This window comes from Zonotrichia leucophrys, chromosome 1, assembly GCF_028769735.1.
Source record: "Zonotrichia leucophrys gambelii isolate GWCS_2022_RI chromosome 1, RI_Zleu_2.0, whole genome shotgun sequence".
Classification (NCBI taxonomy): domain Eukaryota; kingdom Metazoa; phylum Chordata; class Aves; order Passeriformes; family Passerellidae; genus Zonotrichia; species Zonotrichia leucophrys.
The window spans coordinates 69,259,488-69,274,550 of NC_088169.1; the positions used below are offsets into that span (position 1 = coordinate 69,259,488).

General features: G+C 42.6%; 1 protein-coding gene across 1 annotated transcript in view; it reads left to right on the plus strand.

Annotated features, from left to right (window-relative positions):
• Positions 1-4,704: 4,704 nt before the first annotated feature.
• The window catches only part of UBL3 (ubiquitin like 3), a 55,988-nt gene continuing 45,629 nt past the window's right edge, over positions 4,705-15,063 (plus strand). Inside the window, exon 1 of the mRNA XM_064716664.1 lies at positions 4,705-5,680. Within this exon, the coding sequence (XP_064572734.1) occupies positions 5,654-5,680 (27 nt within the window). The 5' untranslated portion in view covers positions 4,705-5,653. The remainder of the gene's footprint in view (positions 5,681-15,063) is intronic.

Genomic DNA, 15,063 nt, shown 5'->3' on the forward strand with positions numbered 1-15,063 from the left:
TTGTTGTAATGTGCCCGAATTCAGTGTGTCTGAGTCATACCGAGTTGAATGCAAACTTGGCGCTGTAAGAGTTAAAAAAAAGGCCACTTGTTTCTACAAAGGTATTAAAAGTATCCTGTTGAGTAACCTGGTGTGCTCCTTGCTGCCCTGGATATCTTGCTGCTGTGGCTGCCAGAGAGGGAAAGAATCCTGATCTGTCCCACAGCCAAACCCCAAAGAATTAAACCTTTTGTCTGGGGAGCTTTTCACCTTCTCTGGGTGCTCAGAAAATCTGGAGGCAAATCAGAAATCACCTTAAGAGAAATTTCCTGATGTTGTGCTACCTCTCCTGAAGATGCTCCTGTTCACAGCCTGCCTCAAAGGGAAAACACTGGAGGACAGTAGTGGGCTGAAAGCTTCTAGTGTCAGTCGTGGGATGTAGGCTCGATGCGGTCCCCAGCCCCAGCAATTACAACACTCGGGAGAGAGTGCTGCTCTTCTGAAAAATGGCAATCAGTCTCACATGTCAGCAGTGGGTTATGCTGCCATTAAGGCTATAAATGACATGAAGTTTTGTGCTCCAGGGCATAAACCAGCCTCTCTGGCAGCCTTGGCAGCAGTGGAAACTTAGCAAATAAGATGATGGTAACGTGATTGTCCACTGTGGGGGTCTGTGTGTCCTTCTCTGAAGCATTTGATGCTGGCCGCTGCTGGAGACAGGATATCACATTGGCTGGACTACTAATCTGATTTAGTATAACAGACCTTTTATTCCTGTTAAGCACATCTCAGTACAGAGTCAGCTTTCAACTAGTACTGATGGCCATGAAACATTTAATCCGCAGCTCAGTCTACTTGTAAATACCTGGCACAATTCTTCTCTAAGGGAATACAGAATGGCCAAATTCTACTTGTGCCATGTTTTTCAAACAAGGAATGAAATATTAGTTGTATACTTTGTCAATTTCCCCCATAAGTTGCCAAAGTAGTGATGATGAATGATTTTGTTCCTGGATGTCCAAATTCAAATGACAATTCTGTAAAGGAGACTTAATGGAAATAAGATTTGTGCATCTGAGTACAGGATTAGACCCCAAAAACAGAATAGCCTTTTAAGCTTCCAATGATGCTAGCATTCCTCTTGAACAGCACTTTCCCTTTTTTCCCTTGATCTTTGGATGTGGAAAAGATTTGTTTTCAGATGTGTATGCCTGTAGCACTTGCTCGGGATTTATCTGCAAGCTGATCACAGGCTGAGCCTGTGGTTATGCTTTTGCAGGGTCCCTTGTTCCAGACAACTGCTGACCACAACTCTCATTTCCTCTCTCTGCAAATGTGAAGTTAATACTATCATAACAGCACTTCTTAATACATGCCAAGGAGAAAAGATCGTTTTTCTGTTTTATATTTGACCACCCTGCATTTCAAGCATATGTGACCTCACCTCTACAAAACTGGTAAGTTTTACCCCGTCATCATATGTAGTGCAACTTCTACCAGGATCATAATTCAGCAACTCTTCTTATTTATTTGCCCATCACACAATCACCCTGAAATGACTTCCAGCATGTACCAGTTGTACTAGACCCTCCATTTGGTCATCACAGATCAGAGCCAGGGGAAAAACCAATCATTTGAATAAGACATAAATATCAGTTGTTGGGCAAACCGAGACTTATGAACCTTTCAGAATAGCACATGATATGTACATTTATTGTGCTGTGCCTAATACTAGAGCATCCTGGTCAGCAATCATAACTGTAGATTCAAATAGATGGTGATCAAAATAATCATTAAAAGGTAATTGACATCTCTCGGCCAGTACAGCTGTGTATCAAAGAGAGGAGCTGATCCTCATTTGTACAACACTTGGTAGAAAAGTTGACCAAGTTGACTGCATACACAAAGCAGAAGAGACTCAAAGTAGTCAGGACTTCTGATTCCTCCTGTACCCCACTGCTTCACCAACACATGATCCTTCCTCTTATTGGATTGCTAAAATAGAGGCAAAAAAGCAAAACCCATAGAATCACGCTGGTTTCTTTCCTGTGGTTGTGTGCTTTGGATGTGTTTATCATTATGCACCACCAAAGAGTTCCTCCATCTGAACATTAGAGAGAGCCAGCTCCAGTGCAGCGGATGTGCCCTGCTGCTGCCTGCTTGCCTTGCTGACCCTGCATCCACTTTGCCTGTGCTTGCCGCTGTCCTTACTTGCCTGACTTGCTCGGGCACATGGACTTCTTGATGTGCAGTGGAAGGGTATTTCCACATAGTCTTTGGCAATCCACCCTTTGAGCTGCAAAGGATTACAAAGGCCCACTGTCTGCGTGTCCTCCTTGTAGCAGGGGAGGTGGGAAGGGCCATGCACCTCAGCAGTCACAAAGTGGCCAAGGACATAACTGCACTGCCACCAATTTCAGTTTACATCAGGAGACAGCTGTGACGTGCAGTGCCTGTAAAGCAGTTGTGGTGCTTGTTCTCTTGCCCCTACTCTAAGAGTGCTAGCGGGAAAAGTATGGGCAGGGCACTTCCTAAATTACCTGGGTCACCTCAAGGCACCTGTACAGGGCTGCTGTCTGAGAGGCGTGAAGGGCTGGTCTGCAGGATGGCCTTGGAGCAGATCTTACAATCCTGAATAAATTTAAGCTGTTGTATGTATGTTTCTTGGGTTTTTTTTTTTTTTTTTTGTTTGTTTGATTGTTTTTCAGGGAAAAGCCCACATTAGTAAGGTTCTACGGATAAACTCTACTAAGCAAGATCTTTCATAATTCCTTAGTTTGTCACTGATTCAATCAGAAAGTCACAGATACCAGGAATGCATAATGTTTGAAATAGAGAATCATCGTTCAAGTCTCATCTCTCTGACTCCCCTCTTTTACTTTCTCTGTCCCTCAAGGATACCCAGTTGGAGAGAGAGTAAGTGGTGCTCCCACAGCTTGCTATTCCCACAAACACAAGACCTTTTATCCTGTTGGTGTCCAGAAGGCCTGACTGAGATTGGGGCTGGCACTGACTCCCAAAAATGTACTATCTAAGCAAATTTGGCTGACAAGAGAGGGAGTGACATGCCTAAAGTCACACAATGTGGCAGTACAGAATGCTCACAGAGATCACACACGTAGGGCCAATTCTGTTGGCCCCCAACTCTTTTCCCAGGCATCAAACAGGGCTGCTTGCTATCAGATCTATCTTCTGAAGTCAGAAGTTTTGAACTATTTTGGGGCAGAGTACAAAGTAAAGAATTATAACCCCTGCAAGGGACAGTGGGTTGCCTTTGCAGCATGAAGTCCTACAGAGGAAAGGCAGACTCGAACTTTTAGAATTAAAGGGAACAACTGTGTCTTAATTTCCTGTGGTTTTACATGAGATTTGTCCACAAAGGAACCATCTGTCACCATCTGCTTCATTTTCTTGATTTATTTTTTTTTTCTTGGACAGTTTCACAGTCTTGGTATGTGAATGTGCCTATCCACACCCCTCTCAAAAGGCCAACTCATTTCTTCAGTAGGCATGTGCCTTGTGTGGATTTTTTTTTTGTGTGCATTTGAGCTGCAGTGCACTTTTCATCAGGCACTGCCTTTCTTTGTTGAATGCTGGTCTCCAGGAGCTGCCTGGAATGATGGATAAAACACCAGTTGCAGACAGTTTCTGATAACTTGGGTCCATAACAAAATGCAGAGCTCCTCAGGAAGCAAGGTGGCTTCTGAAGGGGAATTTGACATGATGAGGGAGTTCCCTTTCTCAGAGTGCTTCCAAGGCAGCAGTCATTGTTTGCACTGTGAATCTTACAGGAGCTTTTTTCATTATTAAAACTACAGAGTTTGGGGGAAAAAAATCCAAAAATTTCAAATAATTAAAATAATTGAAAAAAAAAAACCCAAACTCAAGAAAAACCAAAAGAATAATGTGAGAATGAGAAATAAATTAAAAAAAAAAGTGATGTACAGGCCCAGACTTGAAGATCTGGGGTGCAAAACAAAACAATAACATGAAAATGTAGCATATCTACAGGCAATCTGTAGAGGGACTCTTGTCAGGAAGTGTAATGATAGGACAATGTGTAATATGACAAGGAGTAATGAGTATTTACATAATGAGGGAAAATGCATATATTAGGAAGAAATTCTTTACTCAGAGGGCAGTGAAGCCCTGGAAAAGGCTGCTCAGGCAGGTTGTGGATGCTCCAATCCTGGCAGCATTCAAGGCCAGCCTGGATAAGGCCTTGAGCAACCTGGTCTAGGGGCAGGGTGGGTTAGGACTAGATGATCCTTAAGCTCCATTCCAAACCCTTATCATTCTATGCTAATTAGTTGGGTTGGGTTTTTGGTTTTTTTTTGTTGGAAGCCGTCCAAGAGGACAGCGCGGGCCTACCCGCCGGGAACGGCACCCGCTACGGGCGGCAGGGGCTGCGAGGGGAGCGCCAGAACGCCCTGAGGGACCTGCAGCGCCCGTGCGGGGAAAGCGCCGATTCACGCGGAGTTCGGGGCGCCTCTGTTGCCCGAAGCGGCGCCGCCGGTGCCGCGGAGTCCCCCCGGAGCCGCCCTGGCCGACGCTGCGGGAACCCGGCATGGCCCAGGGGCTGCCGCGACGGGGCGGGCCGGGCCCGCGGAGGGCGGGTGGCCCCGCCCCGGCGGCGGAGAGCCCCGGCCGCCTACAAGCCCCATGGTGCCGCGCGGGGCGGCGGCGTGTGACGCGGCGGGAGCGGGGGTGGCGGAGGCGGCGGCGGAGGGTCCGTGTCTCCCCTGCCGCGTCCCCTCGCTCGGCTCGGCGGGCGCCATGTTGGCTTGAGCCGAAGATGACAGGGGGCGGCTGCGGGCGAGGATCGCGCTGAAGGAGCGGCACCTCCGGCTCGCAGCGCGGCTCTCGGGGGGCGGCCGGAGCCGCCGGCGGACGAGGCGGGGGAGGGAGGGAGGGCGGGCTGAGGAGGCGGCGGCGGCGATGCGAGCGGAGAGCTGAGGCTGCGGGAGGCGGCCGCCGTCGAACGCCCCCCGGCCCCCTCCGAGCGCCGCGGGGGAGGGCTCTCCCCTCCGAGCGCCCTCCCTCCCTTCCCTCCCCGGCCCGCGTCCCCGCCGGGCGCTCTTGGATGCCGCACACCGCCTAGGGGGGCCGCAGCCCGGCGTCCTCCCCAGCGGCCCCGGGCCCACCCCGGCCCTCCCGCCTCCCTGCCCGCCGCCCAGGGCAGGAGCCAGGTCCTGCCTGCGCGCCCGGGTCGCCTGCGCCGACTGAGGAGGTGACTTGGACGCACTATTATCCCGTGTGAATCATCCCGTCGTCATTTGTCGAGGCTGGGAGAGAAGGCAGAGGGCGAGAAGGGGGGAAAAACCCCGCACGCAGCTCATGTGGCGGTGTAGTCCTGCTGCCTGGTCTACCTGGCACCGCTGGTGCCGCTGCCGCTGACAGGGATCTGCTGCCATCTCTGGTCTCCCGCTGGCTCCTCCGGTCCAGCCCGGCACCGCTGCCCCTGGATATTCCTGCTCCTCAGCCGGCCGCCTTCCCCGCTGCTTATCGGGCACCTCTTTCGCGTAGGGGACCTGGAAGCTGCTGCCTCCGGTACTGACACCGGTTTTGCATCTTGAAGATCTCCAGCGGGCTGCTCTTGGTGCTGCTTTTTTTTTTTTTTTTTTTGCCTTTTTTTTTTTAAAGTTGATTTTAAGCCATTTAGGGTAACATCAAAATGTCCAGCAGCGTTCCAGCTGATATGGTGAGTGTTGTACTGCTTATTTAATAGTTATATTATAGAATAACGTTTATTTCAGCCTGGTTTTGACAGAGAACATGGAAATAAGAGGGGCGTGGGAAGAAAAAAAAGGTCGTGGTAACATATTTAAGGAACATAAAGTTCCCAGTTAATTACCTCCCCCCTCCCGCTCCAGATGCTGGTTCTGCTTCGCTTTTCGGTGATGGAGTGGGAGATCTGCAGCGTCGCCTCCCGTGCAGCGAGGGAAGGGGGACGCCAGGCTCCCTTACCTTTGGCAGTCAGCACCTGGGTGATCCCGCTTGGATCGTGCAGTGCTGCTCTTCAGCTCAGTCGAGCATTTTTGGGGGGGGAGATAAATACGAAGCAGGGTATTCGGGATTAATTGCTCGACCCATTTCTTTTTGGTTTTTTTTTCCTTTGTTTCTTTGTAAACCTCTTAAACTTCGCTTGTGTCTTGACAACGCTTTGCCTTCCGATGTTGATGGGAAGTTAATCTCTTCACTTGCTGCCGGCTCAAGAGCGAGAGAGAAATTTTCATGCGCTTTATTTTCATGGCGAGGTCCTTTGTGCACTAGCTGCAATCTGGACATTTTTCAAGGGCACTCCTAGTACTTCTTATGGCGGACTGTACTTCAGCTTGTATTGGATACTCGGCTCGGTACATTTAAATCAGGAAGGTATAGCAGATCATAGAAAGGTAGGGTGAATCAGGTCTGCTAGGTAATCTTCCGTTCAGCACGACTTTCTCTATTTGTATGTATTTCCATAAATCGATATATATTTTCATAAGTCACTTAATTGGATAAAACACCCACGAACTTGTAGCTGCAGTTTGGTATGTTAATTCTTTATTCTTACAGCAGAATATTTTCACGTATCTCCACATGGCTGTTCACATTTAAAGGTACTTTTTCACCTCCCCAGAAGCAGAGGACTTGTCTGTGCTTTTGGGGTTTTTTTAAATTTCAGGGTGAAGTTGTGTTTTGTGGGTGCAACGTGCCCCGGTAGTGAGAACAATAAAATCGAGTAGCCCTTGCTTAAGTCATTGATGTACAGTTAATTGGGATATGTATGGCAGCTGGGCTGTTGAAATAATGGTATCTGTTTAGTTGCTTGCTTTCTGTATTTCCTTCACAGCTTTTGTACAGCAGTCACAATGAGTGAATTTTGACCAAAAAAAAGCAGAAACAGTAAGGTACAGAGGATGATCAAACAGCAAGTTATAAGCTTACGGGTTTTTTCTTTTCTTCCCTCTGCCTTTCTCAAATACTATAAATAAATTTTGCCTCCCCTGGATGAAAAGAGTGATGAAAGGATTTAAACTCAGAGGCAATAAGCTCCCCAGCTATCAGTTTTCACGTATTTCCTTTTAGTGTCTCTCTCTGTCTGACTGTGAGAGCCTTTTGAACCCCCTTCTCTCCTGCACGTGGCTGTCTGGCGTTATATCACAGCAATCCTCGCCTGGGCCGTGGAGGATTAGGTGCAAATCTGTCAGTGGAGCTTTTTAAGTTGCCTGGAGGAGTCCCTTGACTGTGCCATGAAGCACACTCCTCCTCCTCCTCCCTGTCACCCTGGGCTGAGCTGCCACCTCCGTGCTCCTCCTGGGGCCTGCCTGCCTGGGAGTCCCGCTGCTGCCACTGCTTGTAATGCTCGGCATTTGCTACAAAGTACACAGATTTTAAGATAGGCAAAATGCAATTTTTTCTACGAAAACTATTTCCTTGTGTTGTTACAGTGTAATGAGAATGCCGCTGCTGGGGGTAGCTGGGCCTAATGCTGCTCTGTTTATTCAAATCAGGAAGAAGCTTGTTATACATAGTGATGTTTAAATACTGAGTCATTACAAAAACATTTGAATAAAGATGTTTCCAATGTCGGTAGAATTTAACTAAATAAATAGATATTTTCTGGCCTGTCATGGGATCATTTTTCTCTTAGTGTCTGCGTTATTAGATGCAGTTTCTCTCTGAAGGTTTGAAGTGTGCTGTAGAAATTCCAATTATTAATTACAAATAATAAATATTACTTTATGAAAAGATTGCTTGAAAACTCATTTTTGTTGACATCCTCCATATTTGAAAGGAGTTTGTTCAAGAGGGAAAATGGGATTGCCATTCCTTAGCTATTTGAAGAGGAGCCCTTACCAGGCTGTCACCATATTTATATATGTTTTTATTTAGTGTAGGATTTTGCAGTTTGCATTTCTCTTACCCACCCACTGTGTAATTTGCATTTGCAAAAAATTGATTTCCCATTTCTGTGGGAGCTGGCAGCAGTGTGATGGAGTGTCATTTTATGAAGACTCCATTATACTTAGTAAATCTGCTATGAATTACATAAGCATTATAATAATAATAATGTTTGAAACTGTTTGTCAGATTCACAAACTAACCTGCTCATAATGATAATATTATAATTGCTGCTTCTTAAAATTGTGTTAATTTGTCTTCCTGTCCCACCTTTGAGAATGATCTGCTATACATAAATTAATAGTAAATTATCTGATTTCCAGTAAGCTTTGGATTTCTGAGTAGACATAATTTGATCCAGTCTCCTGTTCTCTGGCATTGAGTTGACTTGTTTCCAGAACTACTGCAGTTTTTACCAGCTAACCATTTCAACATCACTTCCTAAATAATTAACACAGTACTTTATCATTTGCATTCCACTAATAAATTGGATAGTGACACACCACATTCCCAGTGTTGTAAGTTTGTGCTGCATTATTCCTTAGCAATGTTTCCTTATAGCTTAGCATTATTCCGTAAGCAACGGCTTAATACTCCACTCCTGGAATGAAACCGGCTAATACTGACCTCTCTACCTGAGTAGTTTCATTAACTTTATTAGGACTAGATGTGTCTGGGGTAGTTCTTGAATACTAAACTGATAATCTAGAGCCCAGTTTTGCTCAATTTTTCACATATGCACTGATGACTGTAGTGGCAGCAGGGCATCTCTGATTATGTTCAGTAATTTAATCAGGTAATTTATCAGTTTTACCATTTGGTAGCAGTTAGAGTTTGACTGTGAATAACAGCAGGGCTATTTGCAAGTTGTGTTTCTTTTGTAATGATAAATAGACATGCAGTGGTTTATGGACTTGTGAAATTAATCACACAGGATTTTTGAGTGGACGAAATGAAAACAGTTTGATATATATTTAAACACTCTAGCTGACAATTTTAAAGCAAGCTATGAAAAACTTATATTCAGTCAAGAAGTTCTTACTCAATTGAATAATCCCCTTTATTTTAGTGGAGTTATCAGAATCTGGGAAGCTTCCTCTCCGTATTCTGTGTGTCTGTGATACTTCTTCTGACAGTTAGAATTCTTCAGGGATTTTAGGAGTCCAGAGAAAGTTGCCTGCCTAAATGACTAAAAAGTTTTAACAGTGTCCACCATTTCCTGTAGTCCGTGTGTTTTATGTCAGTATGAAAAGGCTCTGCCAGCACTTCTTTCTGGGCAGTTCTTTGCATGCCCTCTAGGAGATCCAATTCCTTTTCTCTCTGAGCAGTAACAGAGGATGGTGCTTTTGGCTCCTGGCGGGGTTTTTATTGTTGATTTGTTGGGTTTTTCTGCATTTGGTAAACAGCAAAATGTTGGAATCTACCACACAATTAAAGGATTTAATTTTAATGTGCATGGCTCTTCAATCCATATGCTGTACATAAGAGATGTAGATGGTATGGGAGAGATTATTTTTAAGAAAACTGAATGTTTGGTGTGAGACATTTGCAGACATAGAAGAGTGTATGGTCTAAAATGGTTATATGTGGTCAGTGTTAAAATGGGGTAGTAGGTAGAAGAAGAATAACAAATAGAAACCCTGCTCAGTTCACTCCTTATTAGAGTTAACATCTTTAGTGGAAATCTGTATGTGCATCTTCTTTTTTAGGAGATTTAGTATAGAATGCTGATGAATAGTTGAACATGTATAAGGACTTTGTTTCTGATGCATACTAATGGTGGCTAACAGTGGAAAAGGATGGACAGAAAGTGATGCTACATCAGTAAGGGAATTTTGGGATCCAAGAATAAGGTTCAGATATGAGAGACTTAAAGGAGTGGTTGGTTGTATGGCAGCTGAGTTTAGTTGCCATCATTCAGTTTGAAAAATTATTTCATTTAAGAATAATAAGTGCAGTAGGATTATTATACACTTGGAGCATAGAAAGTAATTTGTTCACTATAGCACTTTAATGTATCAGAACAACAAGCGAGAAGTCCTGCATCTCTGTTCTTCTGTTTTAACTGCTTTTCCTTTTGCCTTCAGTGGGTCCTTTGGATCCTTTTGATGGTTTTGAGAATTATTGTAGTCCTAGTAGCCTCTGTACATAACAGGCTTAAGTCAGTCTCTTGTGTTTTTGTAGCAATAGAAGTATGAATTATTTCTCTGTATTTTTATATCCCTCACATGTTGAAAGTTCTAATTTATTACATTCTGTAATAAAAATAGCTAATTGAGTTTTTCTGTATGGGTCTTTTTTCCTTCCCTTTTTTGATTTTTTTTCCCCAATTGTTTGCTGATGATAATGGAAATTAGTAGCCTATCTTTTGCCATTCTCAATGTTTGTTTTGGGTTTGTTTTTCTCCTCTTGGAGAGGAATTGGAGGTGGGATCTGTGTCAGAAAGAGGAGCTTGGAAAAGTGTCTTTGACTCCTTATGTACTGAGCCAATATATAAGCCAGTTGAGCCTTTGTAGCATATTGCAGTGCTTCTTGTAATGAAATGGAGAATCTTTCTCTGTTACTTGAAGCACTGATCAGGGATAAACTTACTAAAGCTCATCCTTGGTGTGTATATATTTGGGTATACTCCAAAATTATTTGTATTTATCATTTCTCCCACCCACCGTTTTTTTGGTTTCACAGATTAAAAATGTATCTAACAACCAAAATGAAACATCTTAGCAAGCACTGACATTATTAGGCATGACACTGTAGGAGAAACTTTGTAACATATTAATATTAAAACATCTGACATACTCTGAAACAATGTTTAAATAACCATCATTTAATTTTCTTTGGGGATGAGCAGCTGTAAACTGTGGTTGGATTGATCCTTACTCTGGGCTGTGGTGCTATCTGTACTACAGATAGAAGTGTAGGCTGATGATATAAACTGTTCCTTCCTTCCTGCCACCCACCCTTGTTGTTGTCATTACCTGAACTGGTTTCTTTCTGCTTTTGTTGTCTAATTTCCTGAAATACTGGAGGGAAGGTATACTGAAGGAGATTTAACTCCTCCCATGTTGGGAGTGCTGGAAAGTAGCTGCTGGCAGGTTCCAGCAGGACTGAGAGGCAAAAGACAAATGCTGAGTATATGTGAGTGTAGGAAACCAGTCATATCTACAGCAGGAGTGCTCAGGTATCGGAATCATCTGGTAACTGGACAGGTCAGTCAGGGCCTGAATGGGAACAAGTTACACCTCTCAGATGTGGAATTAGGGATAATGTCAGATATCTGTAGCCAGTGTTTCACCGTGGGGCTCGTGACTGCTTTGTGCATATCTTAATCTAAACTTTCAATCATTCAATGTCCGTCTCTCACTTCCTTGGTTTGGCTTCAGGCTGCAGTGGGAGCTTAGGCTGTCTGAACGTGGTCCTTGCAACAGTCTTGGGAAGAAGTACTTTCATGATACTTTGAACAAAATGACTAAAGGCATGCTTTACTACTTTTTTTAGTTGAGAGTTCCTCCTAGGTATAACTTTTGTGAATATTGAAAGCCATGGCCACTATTTGTAATCAGTGGGATTTACTTGTTTTATACTTCTGGTCAGTCAGCTTTGTTACTCAGTAAAACTCAGAATGTAAACTTTTGGAGATCTCTCTATCTGCTTATGCAATAGTGAGCAGAATGGAGACCTCGGTTCTGACTCAGCCTGCGAGTGCTACACTAGCTTGCAGGAATCCAGAAATAACTGGAATGTGACTAATCATTCTTGCGGTTTTATGTAAAAGAGATAATTCAGCTTATTTTCAGTCTCTTCCAAGTACAGTATTGGATCCATTAGGTTGGTTATTTCTTATTCTGAATATGGTTAAAGGCATTACTGCTGATCAGTATTCTTTTTTACATTAGTTTGTTTTTGCAGCAATTAATTGAGCCTACTAAAGTAGCAAGCCTTTCCTGACACAATTTTGCATGGATAAACTTTAGCTCATTGTAATTATTAAAGGAATATTTTTTGGTTTCACAAATTATGACTGTGTTGTTTTCATTTTAAAAACATTGGAAAATGAGCAGCATGTCAATGCACTTCAATATCTGAAAAGAAATTTGAAGTGGGAGAAAAGTTAATCTAAAAGCTTTCTAACAATGTGGATTAATTATTTAGTAGGTCTGTTTGGTTTTGAGAGCAATACTTAAAGAAAAAGTTAAGACCTTATTTGTAGGTCTGCTGAGCCTGAGAAGTATAGTTCTGGAGAAATACTTAAATGTTGCAGCTGACAGCTCTTATATATTGGTGGAAATTTGGTGTATTTTGTGGTCACTAACTGGGATTGTGTTTAGCTCCTTGACAGAGGATGACTTTATAGCTGCTTGTATACTATCCACAGTGAAGGCCTGCTCTCAATTTGTAGTAAGACTCCACACATATTGTAAAATGTGATTTAAAAAAATAATACACATTTTCCACAGATAGAAACTTTGTGTAAAATGAAGATTTGGCAGATTGCACAACTCTGACACTGCCATCAGCATCTTGAAGTTTTTTCCTTACTTTCTGTAAAGAAATTTGAAAATAGCTTGCCAGTGACAGGATTACATTTGTGGGTTTGTTTTGGTTTGGCTGCTTTCTTAAAATTATTTGAGAGATTCAGTTTAGAGTTAAATGGAAGGCTTATGGTGGAGTTTAGCTGAGACTTTATTCCATGACGCTGTTGTTATGGAGACAGAAGCAAGCAAGAAACTCCTGGAGTTTTATGTATCCCATAGAAATTGGCCAAGTAAAACCAGAGATTCTGTCTGGGAGTTTGGTAGGTTTGTTTTACTACTACCTAACAAGAAATCTCTGCCTTAGTGGAATGGAGGTGGCAAAACAATACTTGGTGTTCACACAAGGAATGCAAACTGGAATTGTTTGTGTTGGTGTCTACCTCTGTGATGGTTTCAGTCTCTCTCAGGGCTGGTATGATTTATGTCAAGGGCTTGCACCACTGCTGAGGAACAAAGGTGGTCTTATCCTGGGGTGCTCTTTAGCTGCAGCTGAGGGTCTGGATTTGAGTCTGTGACTCTATGGACAGTTTGGTTGGAAATGAAGGCTAAGCTCCTTTTCTTCTTTGATTTTTGTTTTTTTTTTTAAGTAGTCCTGAGTTTCTCTCTAAGCTCTTCTGTAGTCTTCATTATGCAATATTAACTGTTCAGTGTTGCATAAGAAATTATCTCCAGCACTTGATAAAATTGGAATACCAATTTCAAAATAAACAGAAGGAAGCTATGTGTGTTCTTCTTTGAGATGGAAAAGAACAGTGTATTTAATCTCAAAAAGAACAGTACTTCATAGCCTTATACTGTGGCATTGGTTGGTGTCTCCTCAGCAAAACTGTGATATTGTAATGCTCTGTGGTTTGGCACAAATCCACATCACCATAATCTGTTTCTGATACTTAATTCATGCTCTAGATGGTACTACCTAATCTGTCCCCACAATCTGACATGTGTTTTTAATATAGAGAAATCATGGAATTGTGATAAAATAGCGAAATGCGGTGCTAGTCAAAAATCTTTCGTAGCTGAGGTTGTAAATTCAGGATTCTCTCCTTGAAAGTAGATTAGTGCCAATCTATATGCAAATATTTGTGACGTATATTAGTCTCAGAAAACTTACTATAAATTACACTACTATAAAATAGTTCTTCTAAAATAGCATTTCTTTTCAGTATTTCTTTGAAGATTAAATATTGTGCAAGAGTTTTTAGGCATGCTTACCTTTTATATGCTATAAGAAAGTAACTAGAAGCCTTTGTGTGCTTTTAAAGTCTGGAATACCTGGTTGCAGTACTTTCTTCTATTTATAGGATTCTTATTTTTATGGGCAATAATGTCAAAATAAACTTAATTTTTGAACTAGTGCTTGGTGGTTTATTTGATGCACAACACATTACTTAGGTCATATGTGAATATTTATGTCATTTTGCCTGTGCATTTTTTTTTAACCTGTGCATCATAACAGTTGTGTGGTGTGACAGTGAAAGCTTAGCTCTCACTTCTGAATCCAGGTTATTGATCTGTGATGCAAGCAAACTCTATTGGACTTGCAAGTTTTAGTGATTTATACTCTTTGCATACTTATATAGGTATTTTTTTGGCAATCAACCCCAAACTTGCAAAAAGCTTTATTAAAATATTTTACATGTGGGGAATAAATCCACATTTGCTAAGTCCATATGATTCAGTGGTAATGATGTTAACATGAAGTCCCAATAAAAAATTAGTAACATCCACTACCCATATTGCAGTACATAAGTGGAGTAATGTTTGACATGAATATTCAAAGATTTTTGTACCAAAAATGTGCTGTAATGTGTATGCTTCATGCTGTGGATTTCCAAGAAAAGGTGTTTTAGAGACCACCTGTATAATTTAAAGTCATGTCAAGTATTTTTTGTAAGGTCAGCTCTATGCAAGTTCTTTCAATTCCAAGAAAGTAGGAGGGGAACCTAGTGGGTATTTCTAGTGTTCTAGACATATGACTGAGGTTTTTGAGTGCAATAGGTTAGGTCTGGCACCAAGACAACAGTTTGTTACTGAGATATTTGACTCTGTTTTGAGGATCTCATTTTCATAACTAATGACAAGATAGCTAGGAGCTCTTAATAAAGAGAAACTGCAACTGGGTTTGATTTCTGTCTGCTTACTGCATCTGGCCAGTGTATTTCTGGATAAATCAGGATTTCATGTAAGTGTGCAAATGGATAATTTCTCTTTTTTTCACATTACATATGTTTGAAATTATTTGGAGGTTCAAAGTAGCCATCGTAGTGGGCGGAATGGTTGGTAAACTGTGAGCGAGGTTGTGGTGAGAGCTCTGGTGAAAGCGGCAGCAGGTATTTGCAAAATTGTTTTAATTTGGAGAGGATAATTTTTGACTTGCTTCTTCTCACTAGGAAGGGAGAAGGTGGTTCAAGGGATAGCCAGGGAAGTCCCTACAGAGGGCTGCAGTGCAGTTGCTCAATACTTCTTGTTCCAGCATTCTCATGCAGGCACTTGATGATCCCAGCATATGTGCTCCTTGCACTTAACTGCAGGAGTAAGGAGTGGAAAGTTTTTAAGGGTGAGCTTTTGGTGGGCGTGGACTCCAGAAGTGCAGCTGTAACTGTCCCTGAATTAACTGTGAGGACTGAAATATCTCTCTGCAAAGAGCCTGGCATTTTTAAGC